General features: G+C 36.7%; 1 protein-coding gene across 6 annotated transcripts in view; it reads right to left on the minus strand.

Moving 5' to 3' along the window:
• LOC109430901 (cell adhesion molecule Dscam2) overlaps nucleotides 1-17465 on the minus strand; it is a 124307-nt gene that overhangs the window by 41599 nt on the left and 65243 nt on the right. For all 6 annotated transcript variants that reach the window (XM_062852671.1, XM_062852668.1, XM_062852670.1 and 3 more), the window contains 3 exons: nucleotides 6789-6940; nucleotides 6445-6717; nucleotides 2846-3130 (listed from right to left, as the gene is read on the minus strand). In XM_062852671.1, the coding sequence (XP_062708655.1) occupies nucleotides 2846-3130; nucleotides 6445-6717; nucleotides 6789-6940 (710 nt within the window). The remainder of the gene's footprint in view (nucleotides 1-2845; nucleotides 3131-6444; nucleotides 6718-6788; nucleotides 6941-17465) is intronic.

The following is a 17465-nucleotide window of genomic DNA, read 5'->3' on the forward strand; positions in this document are numbered from 1 at the left end:
TTCATTTAAATTCCCTGTGATTGTCTTGAATACAGATATGCTTTGAAGGAAAGATACAACATAGGCAGCAATTCGTTGAAAAAGTAATGGGATGCATATTAAGAATAGACCAATTTACTAAACAATTATAATATTAATGAAATCGCTATAACTTTTTCTCTTGTTAATAATTTCATGTTGAGTCAAACGTTTTCAGAGCTCATTATGTAAGTCATAAATGGACGAAATTTCATTGCAATCGGTTCATTGAATCCGAAGATATAACAGCTCAAAGTTGGCTATCGGATAATTCTACCTTTTTCTAAAATGCTTATAGCTTCATGCAATATAGTCCGATCTTTTCCAAATTTTTTCCATTGATACACAACTATTTTTTTTTATTCCTGTTCGGGTTTTTCACTGCGACCAGTTTTGAGATCTATTGTGTACACAACTAGTTGATGCACTTACAGTCAAAATTTGAGAATATTTGATGCCCTTTTCGAAAAGTTACAGCGAGTTGAACTTTTTTTGAAAAGTGAAAATTTTTCCTGTCCCAGTTATTTTGAGTATCCCCTGTAATTCATGGTGGCACCACAATCGTGCATGGTGGCTCCACTATCGGATCTCCAACGTGGAGCTCCATCGTCGATGTCATCAAAAGCCGATAGCTACAGAAACTCGGGAGCGAAAGTGGAGGTCGGTCGGCCACACTTTACACAGGAGTGGGAAAGAAATCTGCAAACAAGCGCTAGGTTTGAACCCAGCAAAAGATCCTCCACCACCATGGGTGCTCAGGACTGAAAGTAAGTATGTATGTAGTGGTCAGAGTCGATGTTAGCGCCACGATAAGTCCTGACGTCGATAATGTCAAAGAAGTACCGTCCGTCAATCAGAACGTGATCGATTTGGAATTCCGTCTGCTGTGGTGATCTCCAGGTGTAACGATAAGGGAGGCTATGCTGGAAATAGGTGCTACGTATGGCCAATGGCCTTGCTCTTAGAGGCGGCGAAATTGATGAGTTCGATTGTCAACTGGTGGGCGCTGAACTTTCCAATCGCCGGTCTGAATTCCTCCTCCTCGTCTCCTGATCTTGACGTCGTGGCTATGACACCGGTCAAATTCGAGTTCGAGCTGCGCGTTGAAAAATCCAAAAACACTTCACTATTACATACTTATACTTCACTTTTTCCATTAAAAAATGATTAATACATGACTTTCAAAAATACAAAAACTAGTAAGAATGAGCAAATTCTACTTTGCTTATCTTTGAATGGATAGGTCTATTTCATCTGCGACTTGCAGAGTGCTCGAAATTGTTAATTGTTAATTTCAAATGATAGTTAGGTACTGTCACAAAATAATCTTGGAGGTTTTCATTTCGGATGTGTGCTGAACTATTTCAAATAATATTTTGTGGCATTCTGAACTACAACCTGCGTTCTTTCACTGTTTATAAAATAAATTAAGCCGATTTTAATTAAAAAATCGATACTGCTTTCTAAGTTTTATAGTCAGATCCAATTTTTTTAAATGTTCACAGGAACATGCAGTTGTATCTGTGTTATATTTCCATTATGCTCTGTCATCTTTGATCTAGCGGATGCCGTTGACGAGAAATATATTCAATGTGGGTGTTATATATGTTGGATAATTGTGCATCAAAGCGGATAGATGTTTCGATCAGTTTGAAGTGAAAAAAAAGTTTATACAAATGGATAATAATGCCGCAAGCAGTATACTCTAGCGATGTTTATTAGTCAATACTGATTGCGTAGGAAGATACAAGGGATGCTTTAATGATTCGGGGAGAAATGCGGGATTAAAACCATAAAAGGCAGTTAATGGCGGGGGATGTGTGTATTATTGATATTTATAGAAAGAGAGTAAACACTAGCGTTTGTGAGTGGGGTTTGCGGAAGCCTTCTGTCCAAATCTAACTTAAATAGTAATTAACAAAAAGAACTAATTGCATAAATAGTACGTTCAAAAAGACCAACTCAAAGAACGAAAAACTTCAACCAAAGTGATACCAGTGAAGCAATAAAGCTTTAGTCAAATATGAATATTCAAGCAAGGCTTTATCATATATGGGGTGGGGTCAGGGGCTTAAGCTCATATCCGGGGTAAATTTCAAGCGCATTCTATTGTGGATTTCAAGGCTACACCACAAATAGAATCACTGAACCGTTTCTGGAAAACGGCAATCAAACACGGAGTTTTTGTGTGGAAATATTTTCATTCCGATTAAGAACACAGCTTTGTCGGGGGAGAGAGAAGTGGAAAAGTTGAGAGTGAAAGCAACTGTAATGCTCTACGACTACTTTGAATTCAACTTCTACGGCATGCGAGCTCTACCGACGAAAACAACGAAAAACGAACACGAACAGAAGAGAAATAACGGTGTACAGTGAGGAAGAGATTTCAGAAGAAACAGATAGAAGACAGCATAAGGGAAAGTTGGAAGGAGGAATCGGAAGAAGAACTGAAAAGAGCGAGATCAAGCAGATCTGCACGTTTCTGAGATTGCAAGACTCTTGAAGGGTCTGATCAACATCGAAAGAACGAGCAGATCGAGGAGCTGGGATGTTTGACAGAAACAGCATTTTGTCATAGGAACGGGCAACGAAAGACCGAAAGAAAAGAGAGAAGAAATGAAAGAGAAAACAAAGAAAGAGGTGGTGCAGAAAACAATTACCTGGTGATCGGCCGCAAACCCACTGCGTGCCAAAGCAACTGGGAAGGGACACACAATGGTGGTTATAATTGCGCGTATAAAGATATATGTATGCATCGTAAGATTTTGAAAGAAACGAATGCAGGAACGGGTGCAGTGTTGCAAACAGTGGCATGACTTTACTTTACCTTTTACCTGTAACGACGCAGTGAACTTCACCTCGGCCGCTGGATTGCTGGCGACGCACGTGTAATCACCGGAGTGTGCCGCTGAGAGGGAGGGAATATTGAGGAGGGACGAATACTGATCGAGAGTGGACACGTTGGCACCGAGCATGGAGGACAGCGGGTCGCCGTCCTTGAGCCACTTGAAAGACATTGGCTGGTCGCCCTTGGACACGCCGCATACGGTTCGCGTTCGCATGCCCTCGGCCAGGCCGTCTTGGAAGGAGAAAGGCTCGATATTGGGAGGAACTGATCGTGATGGAGGTGTTCGCAATTTGTTCATTGTGTAGGGTTTTTATAATTGTTCCCACCGTACAGACACAATAGTGGTAGTTTAGTAGTAGTAGTAGTTGGTGGTAGTAGAAGTGGTAGTGGTGTGGTAGAATTGAACGGAAAGAGAAAAGAAAAAGAAAAAAAAACACGTGAGTATTATTTGGCATTAGTACGACACGGTTACCGTTGACGAGCAGTGACTGGCTGCCCTCGGTTTCGGATGCAGTGTTCCGAACGACGCAGGAATAGTTTCCGGTGTGGTCGGCGGACAGGTTTTCAATGACGAGGATCGAGTTGTACTGGTCTACTTGGGTGACAGACATTCGCTGGCTAGGATCGATTGGACGGCCGTCTTTACGCCAGTTGATGGTGAGTGGGATGTCTCCCTTGATAACAGAACAGGTTATCGAGGCACGATCTCCAACATTCAGCGACAGGATCGACGAATGGAACGGATTCAGCTTCGGGGGTACTGGAATTTTACAATGTTTATTAGTGGGAGGTGACAGATTGGCATGTAGATTCTTAACTTTGTGATACTTCTATTTATGTGATGTCTATTTGCTTCAAATAATGTTAAGACAATTTGGTTGCAGCCTATGAATTTTTGACTGACAGTGAACTTTTAGGTAAGGCACGGTTTGTGATTCCGAATGTAAAAACTTAGTTACCGAGTCGAAAAGTATATAATGTTTTTGCATAGTACAGTTAAGCGTCGTTTGCGCAGTCATAAAGGTGAATTAGGTGCTTCTCATGTTTTTTCGAAAGCCTTTTTTTCAAATTTCGTCAAGATATGTTTTACACGAATATGTCTTAGAGATAATCTACCAACAACCAATAAACAAAAAAAATCCTTTCGAAATCTCATTTACCCTGTCATATTTAATGGAATCCATGTGATACCTATATTTAAATTTAACATAAAAAAATGTTGCTGCTTAAAATACGGAATGAATTCCTGAAGAAGTATCTAAGAATTTTTTAAATTTCTGAAGGAACTTTGAAAGAAATTACAAATGAACTTATCGAAGCTAATTGGTGAAGGAATTCAGAATTTTGAAATTATTGACGAAGTTTTTCCTGGTTTAATAAGCTTATCAATCTCTGAAAGAATTTCCTTTGAATTTACCAAAGAAAAGAAATTAAACAAAAAAAAAAGAAATTACCAAAAAAAAAAAAAAAATTATAATGCAGGAATTTTAAACCATTTTTCGACGAAATTGACTAGGAAAATACGAAAGGAATTTTCAATGGATTTACCGAAGAAATACCCAAAAAATAACTGAGGTACTTCCCAGAGGAATATCTGAAAAAGTTCTCAAAAAAAAAACTTGAAATGGAATGCCGTAGTTTACAAAACAAATACCGAAGGATTTTCCAAAGCAATTGGCGATTTAAATCTTTTAATAATTGCCGAAGCAATTTCCAGTAAATTCCATGGTCAGGAATTTTCAAAGGAAATCACGAATGAATTTCCAAAGAAATTGCAATAAAAACTCGAAAGTAAGTAGGGGAGACTGAGGAGACTTGATCCCTGGGGAGACTTGTTCCCCCATATTTGCTCAAAATCAAAAACATTTTTCTTCTAGCATAATTTTTCCAAAATTACTCCTGGACAAACGACTATGTTTTGGCTACAAGTGATTTCGATTGTACATTGCATTATTTGTTAACGGCTGATGGTTTGTTTTCAGTCCTTCAGAAATCTTTTAGGCGATTCAGAAAAATCTCAATAACTTTGTGAATATTGAACCAAATCGTGTCAAAATCCCACAGCACATAGTTTAAATAAAATACTTTCAAACTTATTTATCCAAAGGCTGTTGTTAACATATTTTAATTGATTCAGCTTAGTATACACAACAGTGACATGGGGGGACTTGATCTCTCGAGGATTACACACACATTATACATGTGAAAAATAAAATTCTATTCGGAAGCCTCTATTTACTCGGAATTCTAGTCTATTCAACGATAAAATGTGTCAGATAATTATAGCTTTAGTACAAACCAAGAAAAGGGGGATCAAGTCTCCCCATTTTGAAAATACGGCATATACTTAAAAATTTAAGGAAATCTTACAATTTCAAACACTCCATATTCATCGAAAATACAAGAAAACTCGAAAAGAAAATGAATAGGAAGACTCTGGAATTATTTTCCCTTTAAATAAACCATGTGCTTAAAGGGGGATCAAGTGTCACCCATTTTTGAAAAATACGTCATAAGACATGCCTCCATGAAAACTTGAACAATAATTTAAAGGCCTTCTGTTGTGTATTAACTTGCAATAGATGTTTACCTGCCATTTTGTACGGAAATCGGATCTGGTTTTGTGTTTTTTCTTAAAGTTTCAGATAAATTAAGAAAAAGAATCAAGTCTCCCCAGTCTCCCCTACTGAAGGAATTAAAAAAAAATACCAAAGAAATTTTTAAATAAATCCCCGAAGGAATTCTCAAGGCAGTTGTGGGATTGAATTCCAATAGAAGACGAACACGCTTCTTTATGCATTCACTGAAAACTTCTTCCTAAAGCTCTCTCTGTTATTTCTTCAGAAGTTCATTATAAATCTTTTAATGAAACCTACCGAATAAATTCATAGGGGTCGATCTAAAATAATTGTTTCTTCTGGGTTTCTGTAAGAAATTCTTCAAAGAATTTCCCAAATGATACCTCATGTTTGTTCCAAACTTTACTCAGTAGTTCAGCACATGGAATCTGCTGAAATATTGTCAAGATTGTTAGTAGCGCAATTTTAAACAGAGCGAAAAACGAGCAAGCCTTATTTTGAATTCTTGCATTTAAAGAACAGGTTAAATAAATTCTCAATTTCACCCGATATTTGACTAGTTGTTCATTAATAGCCCAAATTTGAGCAAGATTACCAAAATTAGAGTCAAAATAAATTAAAATTATGCAAAAGACAAAATTTTGCTAGTCCCGTAGCGCTTCTTGATACGTCCTTTTTTTTTTTTTTTTGTTTATATTTATGTGTATTTTAACTTATAGCTAATTCTACACTTTTGATACGTCCTGTCCGATACACGTTTTCATTGTCTCCTCACAGTGTCTATTCAAACATCATACGGTATGTAATTTCTAGAGAGAATACGTAAATAATTATGTATTTGGAGTCGTTACTCCAATCCAGTCACGAATGTAACCGTTCCTGGAAAAATTTATCAACCAAAGCCCTGCAGTTGTCGTGAATATCGAACCCACCAATCTGTCAACTCTGAAAGAAAATCATCATTCATTTGTGACCTCCCAGTTCGGTCACCAAACTAACCTATCACAGTTACTTCACCGCTCCGTCTGGCACTGTGGCCCTGTTTATTTCGAGCCCAGCACGTGTACACGCCCGAATCCATGGACTTTTGCACCTCTTTGATCTCGAGCGTTCCATCGGTTTGCACCTTCTGGCGCATATCTTCCGGCAGTTCCCGTCCGCCCCGTTCCCAGTGGATCTCCTCGATGGGATAACCCGCGACCGGGCATTTCAGGTACAGCGTTTGCCCGGCCACTGCGGTCACCTTGGGTATCAGTCTAATGTACGGCAGCCCTGTTCAAGTCAACAAGCACGAATATTGGAACCTTTGCGCAAATTATTTGAATTCAATCGAAGCCCCTTACCATAGATGTTCAATCGTGCCGAATGGGACGTTTTTCCAGCTCGGTTCTCCGCTATGCACGAATACTCGCCTCCATCCTCGACCATGACGTGGCTTATGTTCACGTGAGCTATCACATCCCCGTGCACGGTTACGTAGTGGCCAATCATAAACCTGAAAATAAAAGAGAAATAAAACACTTTCTCAATACAACACGTACGACCATCAACCGATTCCCGAAAAGTCAAACAATCGAAAATCCTCTCCCAGGCAGAACCACTAAAAAATCTCCTCTTTCAATTCGATCACGAAAACAAGATTGAAAATCCGTTCTCAAGTGTTACTGCCTTCCTTCACTTTTTTAGTTCAGGGGAATGGAAGGCAATGCCCCAGCATCAGAATCTTGGCCACTCTTCAACCCCTCATCCTTGCAATCACATCCTAAAACCCATCCTTCGTTGTTGTCCTAACAGTTGTTGGCACCACACATGTGAAGCAATTCCCATTTCATCCTTTATTGGAAATCAGCCCACTTGAGATCTGCTGAGATCAGAGCCAACGCCGGTGGAGTGGAGGAAGGAGTTTGGTTTGGAATAATGAATTCAAAATTACGGCTAACCGGCTAGGCGAGAGATTGGTGGCAGCGTCAGTGTGTCGAATGAAATATTAAAGTTTAATCTTGCGGCTCCTTAATTGGATTCAGGGTTACGTCCCAGTGGTTGAAAGTTTATGCCGTATCAGATCTCTATATTCCGGCCGTCTAGCCGGAATTACTGATTGGGTTGGGTGCGTTGAAGTTTGCAAATTAGGAATTAGAATATATGTTGTGCAATTGTGGCAACAGTGATTCATAAATTTAAACTTTTATCAATCGTTTCGATATACCTCCTTACGGGCATGACTATGATTTATGAGCTATAAAGTTTCGTGCTCATCAAAGTGCTGTTTCCACTTTTCAAGTACCTCACATCCGCCTATCAGGAGGCTCTTACTTATTTCTCATCATATCTCGATTCGATTTTTTATTTTTTTTATCTTTTTTTAACGAGATTTTTAACTCGGGACAAGTTTACCTCGGCCCCAGTGGACCACCCAAGTAACCAGTCCGCACTAAAATGCGGCTTACTTACAGCATTATTCGCACATGTAATGCAATTATTTAAAGGTTGAAAATCAACTATGGCGAATGTGAAGTACTATAGCCATAACTGGTACACTGAGCCTATCATGATAATGATAGTTCATATCAATATTCGTGAGATATTTTTGGGAATTTCTTCGGTAATGCACTTGGATTTTTTTCGGAAATTTATTCATGGATTGAGCGGTTTTCCTGTGAAAATTCTTTTAACGATTCCATGGTCAATTTCTTCGTGATTTCTTCTGACAATACCTTTGCGAATTTCTTTAGTAATGCCTCTGGAATTTCTTCATTAATGCCTTTGGAAATGTCTCGGAAAAATATCTAGAAATTTTGGCGGCAATACCTTCGGAAATCGTTTGTCAATTTTATTGTGAATTCCTTTGGATATTTCTTAGGCAAGTTCTTCGAAAAAATCTGATTTATTTTATAATTTTATGAAAATTACCTACCTCTTTGCAAATGCTCACAGAAATTTCCTTGAAAAATCTTCTAATTTTTTTCAATTTCTCCAGAAATTCACCCATTTGTTTAAAAATTCACAGGCGATTATGTGAGGAGCAGGGTCGTGCAATTTCGAAAGGAAAACATGACGTGCGACGACTGTAGCAAATCGTTTCCCATGCGAACGGACTGCTGTGATGCTTCATCTCTCACCCAGCAACACACTCGTTCGTTGCTGCTACAGAAACAAGTGTGTATGAAACATGGGATGATACACTTGGATTTTCGTTTCATTTATGAGTCATTGAAATACTTCAACATGCTAAAAACACTATTTAAACCACATTTTTAAATAGTGATGCACGGCAATAGAATGATAATTATGTTTTATGAAAGAGGATAACAAATTCGACCACTTAAATCCAATTAACCAGCGCCCGTAACCATTGAGAGACTAGCGCGCACCAGTGAGACACTAATGCTCTGACGAGTGAAGCACAAGCAATGCGACCGGGTGGGAGACTACCGAGTGCTACGATGAGTGGAAAAGTTTTTTTTTAACGACCGAGTCATTAGAAAAATGTATAAAACACTTGAAGTGACTCATTCAAATGTTGCATGAAAGTGTATCATTGAAACGAAATTGTACGCCCCTGGTGAGGAGTTCCTTCCACAATTCTTTCGGCTCATTATTCAGAATTCTTTTGGCATTTTCTTTAGAAATTTCTTTAAAAAAATCCTGTAGAAATGCAGAACTTTCCACTAGGAATTGCTGAAGGAATTTTCAAATGAATAGAACACGGTGACGTACTAGATTTGTAGCAATGAGCTTAAATTTTGAATGAGTTGATAGATTGTTTGCCTAATTTACTGCTCTTTGAGCAAAACTTTGGGTAACTATGCTGTCGTAGACGCATGAAATAAAACAGAGAATAAAACAATACAGTGATTTAAAGTTTTCCTCGAAGTGTATCAAATTAAGCAAGAAATCATAATAACCACAGTTTGCACAATTTCGTTGCAGAAATGTAAAATTTATAATCTTATCACAAAGAAATACAGCTCATTACTTCAAATCATGTACTCCAACGAACGTACCCTATCACATTAGGAATTCCCAAAGAATTTAAATTAAGAATTGCAATTTCTACAAAAAATGCCTGAGAAATTTTAAAATGGAATTTCAAAAGGAACAAAGAACAAATTTCCAACGGAATTATCGAAGGAACTGTCACAAAAAAATAAGAATTATCCAAAAAACTGCTTGCGTGCGAAACTCCCAATGGAATTGTCGAAAGAATTCCCAAACGAATTGCCAAAAGAAATTTTCGCAAGAATTTTCAGAAGAATTTATCAAAGAATATGCCTAAGGAATTTGTGAAGGAATTCCCAAAAGAATCGCTTGTAGAATTTCTAAAAAAAAGGCCGAACGATTTCCAAAGGATTCCAGAGAAATAGAAAAAGGGATTCATGAAGGACTCCTCAATGAAAGTACTGAAGGAATTTCCGAAAAAAATCTCAAAGAAGTTGCCAGAGAAATTGAGAAAGCTATTTCCGAAAGAATTATCTGAAGGAATTTTGAAAGCATTGCTGAAGATTTTTTTTAAAGGAAATGCCGAAAACCATCTTTAAGATACTTGTCTGAGAAATGTGTAAAGGAATTACTGATGAAATTGCTAGAGAAATTTTTGAAGCAAGGTCCCAAAGAGTTATCAGATCAGACATTCCGAAAGAATCCTAGAAGCATTACTGAAGAATTCACGAAGGAATTGTCTGAAATATTCATAGGAATTGCTGAAGTCATTCACAAAAAAATGTGAATTGGAAAAAAATGAAAAAAAAAAATAGCCGACGGAATTTCTAAAGGTACTGATAAAGATTTTCGTAAGGGAATTACAGTAAACGCAAAAAAGTTTCCGATAAATTACCAAAAGAATTTTCATAGAAGGTGCTCAAAAAATACAAAGAAATTGCCAAAAAAATTCCTAAAAGAATTACCGAAAAAGACTTCAACAGAAATTTTCTCAATAATTTACGAAGAAATTGCTGTAGGATCTCTCACAGAATATATTCCGAAGGAATTTCAACAAGAAAGAAATTATTAAACGATTTCCGCAATTTCCGGAAATTGCGGAAAACACGTCCAAAAAATCACAAAGATAATTCTAGACATTGCTGAATTATGTGTAAAAAAACATTTAAGAATTCGCTGAATCAATAACTAAAAGCATTACTCCAAATATATTCTCAAAGAAATTGGCTAAAGAATTTCCAAAGCAATTTCCGAAGGAGTTGCCGAAAGATCAATGAAAAAAAAACTATACTAAAGATTTTTTCTTGAATTTACCACAGAATTCCGAAAAGAATTGCTGAAGTGTTCCTGAATGTAATTACTGAAGGAATTTCGAAAGAAATTCTCAAAGGAAAAAGATCTGTATTTCCGAAGGAATTCTCCATGGAGCTCTGAAAAAAATTGCCGAAGATGTTTTCGAATTAAATGGCGATAGAAATCTCAAAGATTTTTGTTTGAGAATTGTTCAAAGAAATAGCTGATGAAATTCCTTTAAAAAAAATGAAGCAAGTCTCAAGGAATTGCCGACGACATTCCCAGAGATAGCATTACTGAAGATTTTACGAAGAAATTGTCTATAATTTTGTTAATTCTTTTTGTTACGATTTTTAAGGAATAGCTGAAACATTCCCCAAAGAGATTGTCTACAAAATTCTGAAAGGAATTGGTGAATTAATTCTAAAGGAAATTACGGAAAACACGTTCATAAAAATAACAAAGGAAATCCAAGACATTGCTGACTTATGTGAAGAATTAGCATTAGTGTAAATTGACGAATAATAAGAAAAAAATCAAAACGTCGCTGAATTAATAACTAAAAGCATTACTGAAGGATTATTATCATTACTTTTTTATAGAGATTTTCAGCCCTAGGCTGGCTCATCTCTTCGATTACTGAAGGATATCTGGGTAAATTGATGGGTGAAGCAATTTTCAAAAAAAAAAAAGATAAAAAATGGTTTAAAAGTTCCAGAAATGATTGACGAAGAAACTCTCGTTACAACTTTTGATGGGTTTTCCGACGACTGATCTAAAGTAATTATTAAGTTAACTCCTTAAGGAATTGACGAAGCAGTTTCCAGGGGCTACGGATAAAATTTTGAGTTTTAAAATTAACGTTAATAAAAAATAAAATAAAATAAGATCGAATTGTCAAAGAATGTGCTGATATATTTTTTGAAGAAATTCACAAAGAAAATTTCTGATGGGCATCTTTGTGGGGATCCAAAGAAATTGACAAAATCTTTCCCAAAGTCATTGGGATTTAAATTTTCGAAGTCATCACTGAAGTATTTCCCAAACGAATTGTCAGAAAAACTTCAAAATAGGTTACGTAACAAATTGAAAAACAATTTCAGATGAGAATTGCGAAAAGAATTACTGGAGGAAATAATATCCCTAGGAATGATTAAGAAGTTTTGGAAAGAATTCTCGCAATATTTCCAAAGAATCACAATCAATTTCAAGATTGAATTGAAACTTTAAGCCCAAAAGTCTGTACAGTAGCTTAAACCAAAATTGGGCTGATAGATACGTACACTCCGGATCAAAAGTTTGGGGTCATCCCCTCGAAAATATGTTATTTTGTTAAGCTCATATATCTGCCAATTAGCGTTCGATTTTAAAAGTCTTGGTCTCATACAAAACATAATATGCCAAAGAAACTTTAAACATAATTTAGACGACAAGTATCGAAGCAAGTTCCCAAGGAATTTCCAAAGACATTCCCAAAAATAATACCGCAGGAATTCCCAGAAGCATTACTAAAGAATTTACGATGATATTGCCTAAAGAGTTAATAGAAATTGTAGAAGGAGTTGCCTGTAGAATTTCGAAAGACATTGATGAGAAATTTCCGAGGGTGAAAAAACTCCCGTAATAACTTCCGAAGAGTTTGCCGAAGAAATTTCTAAATATTTGACAAGTGTAGTGATTATCATAAGTAATTGAACATCTCACAATAATACACTAATACACTCAACAATTATTATCACAGTAAGCGCTGACATTTGAGTAGTGACAGACGATAGGAATAACGTAGTAATACCATAGATTTAACACTAAGATATCAAAGTCAGGAACAAATTGAGTTCGATTTTTGACGCCATTCGCTCCCCCAGTGTTTTCGCCTGCTCGGCATTTCGCTTGAAGCGACGCGTTAAATCTTGAGTTCGCCGCCCTTTTTCACTTTTCTATCAAAGCAAACTTATTCCAGAAATCTTGTTACCAAGATAACGAGATTTGCTTGTTTGTTTATCCCAAAAATGAAACGTCATGAATCTCTATTCTACTCCGCATCGTGCGCCGTTTATAATTAAGTTGCTGGTAGCGCTAAAAAACAGATTCTGAGGCTTCTGAGGGAAATAGCTCTATCGACTCCGGAAAGTGGTGGACCTAGTAGACAATTTGGTGTAGCATGCTTGACGAACAGCATCTGTCGCCGGTCGTAAGGTTTCGACAAAATGTGGCATGACTTCTCATCTGAAGTTGGCTGAAGTGCGCAACGTCCAATCATAGCACAGATTCCCCTCCCCTCCTGTTTGCTGAATGATCGAGGAACTGCTAATCATCAAAAAATATCATGCTATAAATGTTGAATTCCCAGCGTTTAGGTATGATCCGACTTTAGAGCTTTCCGGCGGCAATCGTGGAATCAAACCTCTCTTTCTCGGGCACTTCACTGATTGCCCAAGGACCGTGGACCGACCACCGCTCCCGCTCCATCTACACGAAAAAAAATTTTCATATCGAATGTATAAGAAAATGTTATACATCTTCGCCATTTCGTTTTCCTAATATAGCTCATCTGAGAGTGTAATATGAAGCATAACACATTATTAATAGAATGTATAAGTTTAACTTATGAATTTTATTCACTATTTTTAACCTTCCGTAACTCGCGTGGTTGACTACCTGCGTCAGCACCACGCTAATGCTGAGTACAAAAAGCGAGATTTTTTCATCGTGTTGTACAAAATACAACAGCGCGATCGCTCGAGGGTTAATAACGGTCACGAATCGGTTCCGCTGCGCTCAATTCCATCTTGAACTGCTCCTCATCGGCTAACACGTTCGTTAACATTCAGTGAAAGGCTGACCTTCTCTCAAGATCCCGACCCATGATTCCTCGACATCCACGGAGACGACACCCATGACTTCTGCTGCGGATGCGTCTGGCATTACTTGCGAAACCGATAGCTTGAATGAAAGATCCGGACAGGCCATTTCGATGGTATTAAAGGGAACTTTTTTAGGACCTTGCTTATGACCGCGTTTCAGGCAGAGTGTTAATTGATCCAGGGATACTCTGTGAAAGAGATAAATGGTGTAAAGTGCATCATAAACTAATAATAATTTTGATTCAGGTAATACCTACCGGGATCTGCAAGCGTTATCCTTGTGTGAATATAATTTTCAAATGTTTTCAACGAACGGAGAAAAATACGGTTGACAGTACGACGCGTCAAAAGCGCCGCCTCCTTATGGCCATTCAAAATAGATGTACTGGGGGAATGGGGTTATTGAAAAATGATGAAACTGGCGTCAAGGGCGAATTTCCAGTTTCATATTGATTGTTGGTAATACTGTAATAAACCGTTAAACAGTTAATACGTGTTTCACTCCGATCGCTACAACAAGTTAACCCATAAAAGACTTGTCGAAACATTCTCCAAAGGAATCACCGATCAAATTTTCAAAAAATATGACGAAAGATTTTTTGCAGAAATTTTCGATGGGGATCCACAGGAATTGCTAAATAAATTCCCAAAGTCATTGACATTTAAATTTTCAAACGATTTATTGTCGGATTGCTGGAAGCAGTTGTCGGAGGAATTCCCAAATAAATTACCAAAACAAATTGCAAAAAAAAAAAAAAACGAAGAAATTATAGTGAAAATTGTCAGAGCAATTACAAGAGGACAGTAATATCCTACTGCTCTTGATATTTTCGAAAACAATCTCTCAAGAAATATTGTCAGCAATTCCTTTGGAGCTCCTTCGTCAATTTTTTGGCAATTTCTTTGAGAGTTCCTTAGGCAAGGAAATTAGGATTTTTCCGAGTGCTTTTATAGAAATTATTTAGTAAATCGTTTAAAAATTTCAGCGGCAATTTCTTGGATATTTTTTAAAATAATTTCGTCGTTAATTCTCGTTTTTGTGTTTCCTTTGTATTTTAATGTTTTTATATTCATTCTTATGGCAATTTTTTTGAAAAGTTCTTTGTGGAATGTTTCGGAAATTGTGCATAAAAATATTCGAAAATTTCTTTTGAGAATTTCTTTGAGTATTTGTTTGTAAATTCCTTCGACAACGTGTTTGAAAATTCTTATGACAATTTCTTTGATAAATACTTCGGCCATTCCCTTGCAGATTTCTCAAACAATTTATTTAGAAATGCGGAAATTCCCAATTAGAATTGCTGAATGAATTTTCAAAGGCAATATTGGCGGAATTCATAAAGCTATTTTGAAACATTGTGATTTCCAAAAAAGTTGCCAAAGTAACCTGGAAATGGAATTGTCTAAGAAAATTCTCAAAGGAATTGTCATAGAAAAACCTAGAAAAAATCCTAAAAAAATCCAATGGAATTGTAGAAAGAGTTTCCTTACAAGCGGTTTAATAAAACACAGGAATTACTAAAGGGATTCCTAAAGAAATTGCCATTGGAATAAATGGAATAATTGAAAAAAAAAATCAATAGCAGTTTACACAAAAACTCGTGAAGAATTTTTCAAAGGAAATGTCGAAAACAACCCTCAAAGATATTGATCTGGAAAATGCTCAAAGGAATTGATGATGAAATATATATAGATTTTTTCGAAGCAAGGCTCCAAGGAATTCTCGAAGACATTCCAAAAGATAATTCCGTAGAAATTCCCAAAAGCATTACTGAAGAATTCAAGTAAAAATTGTCCAAAGATTTCATAGGAATTACAGAAGGAATTCACAAAAAATGTATATTTATTTGCTAAAGTATTTCGAAAAGAATTACCGACGAAATTTCGAAAGGAATTGATGACGAAATTTTCAATGAAATTACAGTAAACAAACTCGAAGGTTTGTTTATAGGTTTCGACTGGATGGTTGTTGATTTTGCTGGAAAATTTCTACTTGAGGTCTAACAATTTGCGTTGATTAATTACTGATCCAATAGCCGGACCAAAACGTCGGAGATGATCAGTAATAAATCAACGTAAATTGTTAAACTGCAAGCCGAAATTTTCCAATGAATTCAAACACGAACAAATATACAAACAACTGCCAGTGAAATCCACAATGGAATTTCTCAAGGAATTTCCATAGAAGTGCCGAAAAAAAATCAAAGAAATTGTTAAAGGAATTCCTATGGAAATAGCCGTTAAAGTCTACAATGGAATTACAGAAGAAATTTCAATAGAAATTTACGCAAGAATTTACGAACGAATTTCTGTAGTACCTGCTGAAGGAATAACGGAAGCGATTCTCAAAAGAATCGCTAGGAGAATTCCTAAAGAAATTTCTGAACGATTTCCTAAGGCGATGCCAGAGAAATTCTCAAAGAAATTGCTGTAGGCCTTCTGAATGGAACAACTAAAGGAATTTCTGAATTTTTTTTTAAATATAACTTAATCATTTTATGGCTATATCGGCTTTTTCTACTCAGAGTATAAGGGAGTAGAGATCAAAGTGGATAATGAAATGATAGATATGATATTTAGTATTCGCTAGGTTGCGAACAAAGTATGAACATTTTTATAGAAGGTGAAATTAGGAAAGTAGGCCATGTAATGAACGAATACATCGAATGCGTGAAACTTCTGCCGTACGACCTGTGCTTTTAATCTGCTATAGCTCAGCCAATTTTTAACCAATTGACACAATTTTTGGTACGCGATGAGATGCGTATAATATCTAGCCGTGTGCAAAATTTCATGTCAATTGGTTTAGAATTGACTGAGTTATAGCGAAGAGTGAAGGGTTGATAAAAATAATAAAGCATTTAATATAAAAAATATTAAAAACTCATCGGATTGTTTTAGCAAAACCCGATATATTGATAATTTTTTTTAGCTGCTCCCTCAAAATGCAAAATTCAGCCAAAAATTTTTGAAGGGGGGGGGGGGGGGGTGTCAAAAAGTCAAAATTAAATTTTTATCAGCCTTATCCATGTTTCGTCACATTATTGTTTACAAAATCCTGGCTTAACAGGGCTTAACGTATGTTCATTCATGCCAAATTGGTTGGCTAGCCAAAGAGTAGGTTAACTGAAGGCCTTTAGAGCCGAGACGGTAAACACACAGTAAGACCATGCTGATGGTAACAGGTTCGATTCCCACTCCGGTCCATAGAATTTTCGAAGAGTTCGTGAAATTTTCCTTGGCTTCCTTAGGCATAGACTATCTTCGAGCCTATCACACAATATCCCTTTCGTGACGAACCAGCACAATTGTGCTGTTGAGCAGTAACATGTTTGCATATTTTTTTCATCTGTTTAAACTTTGTTTTAAGTGATGTAAACTGTTTCCATAATTCTGCCATCACTTGTCCTTGTATGTGTGTAAATAATCTTTTGTTTACGTTGCCTGTGGGATTTACCACAACAAGGTAAACAAAAAGTGGACAAAAACCGTAAAACATGAAAAAGTTTTATCTATCGCATCTTGTTTATTTCCGATTTATAAAGGCAATCAAAGCTAGAAATTGAAAGATGAAGAGTAGTTCTTTCAATTGAGGAAAAATAGTTGTTGGTTTGTTGGGAAATTTAAGAGTTCTGGAGATCCAAAGTTGAGCATTTTGTATGGAGATTTCACTTTTTTGCGCTCCGTCACGAAAGGGATATATACATGTAAAATGGTGATTGGCAGAGGAAGCTCTCAAGTAATAACTGTGAAGGTGGTCAGAAACAGGTTTTGTCCCAGTTGGGAAGATCGGATCTCGACGGGGATCGAAAAGGAATCAGTAGGTAGAATTTTTGCACTGAAAAATGCCTTCGATGCTATTTAGAAGTACTGTACAACGTGGAACGTTTGGTGCTCATCTTAGTGCTGCACCCATCTTTCAAT

Source organism: Aedes albopictus, chromosome 2 (genome assembly GCF_035046485.1).
Source record: "Aedes albopictus strain Foshan chromosome 2, AalbF5, whole genome shotgun sequence".
NCBI lineage: Eukaryota > Metazoa > Arthropoda > Insecta > Diptera > Culicidae > Aedes > Aedes albopictus.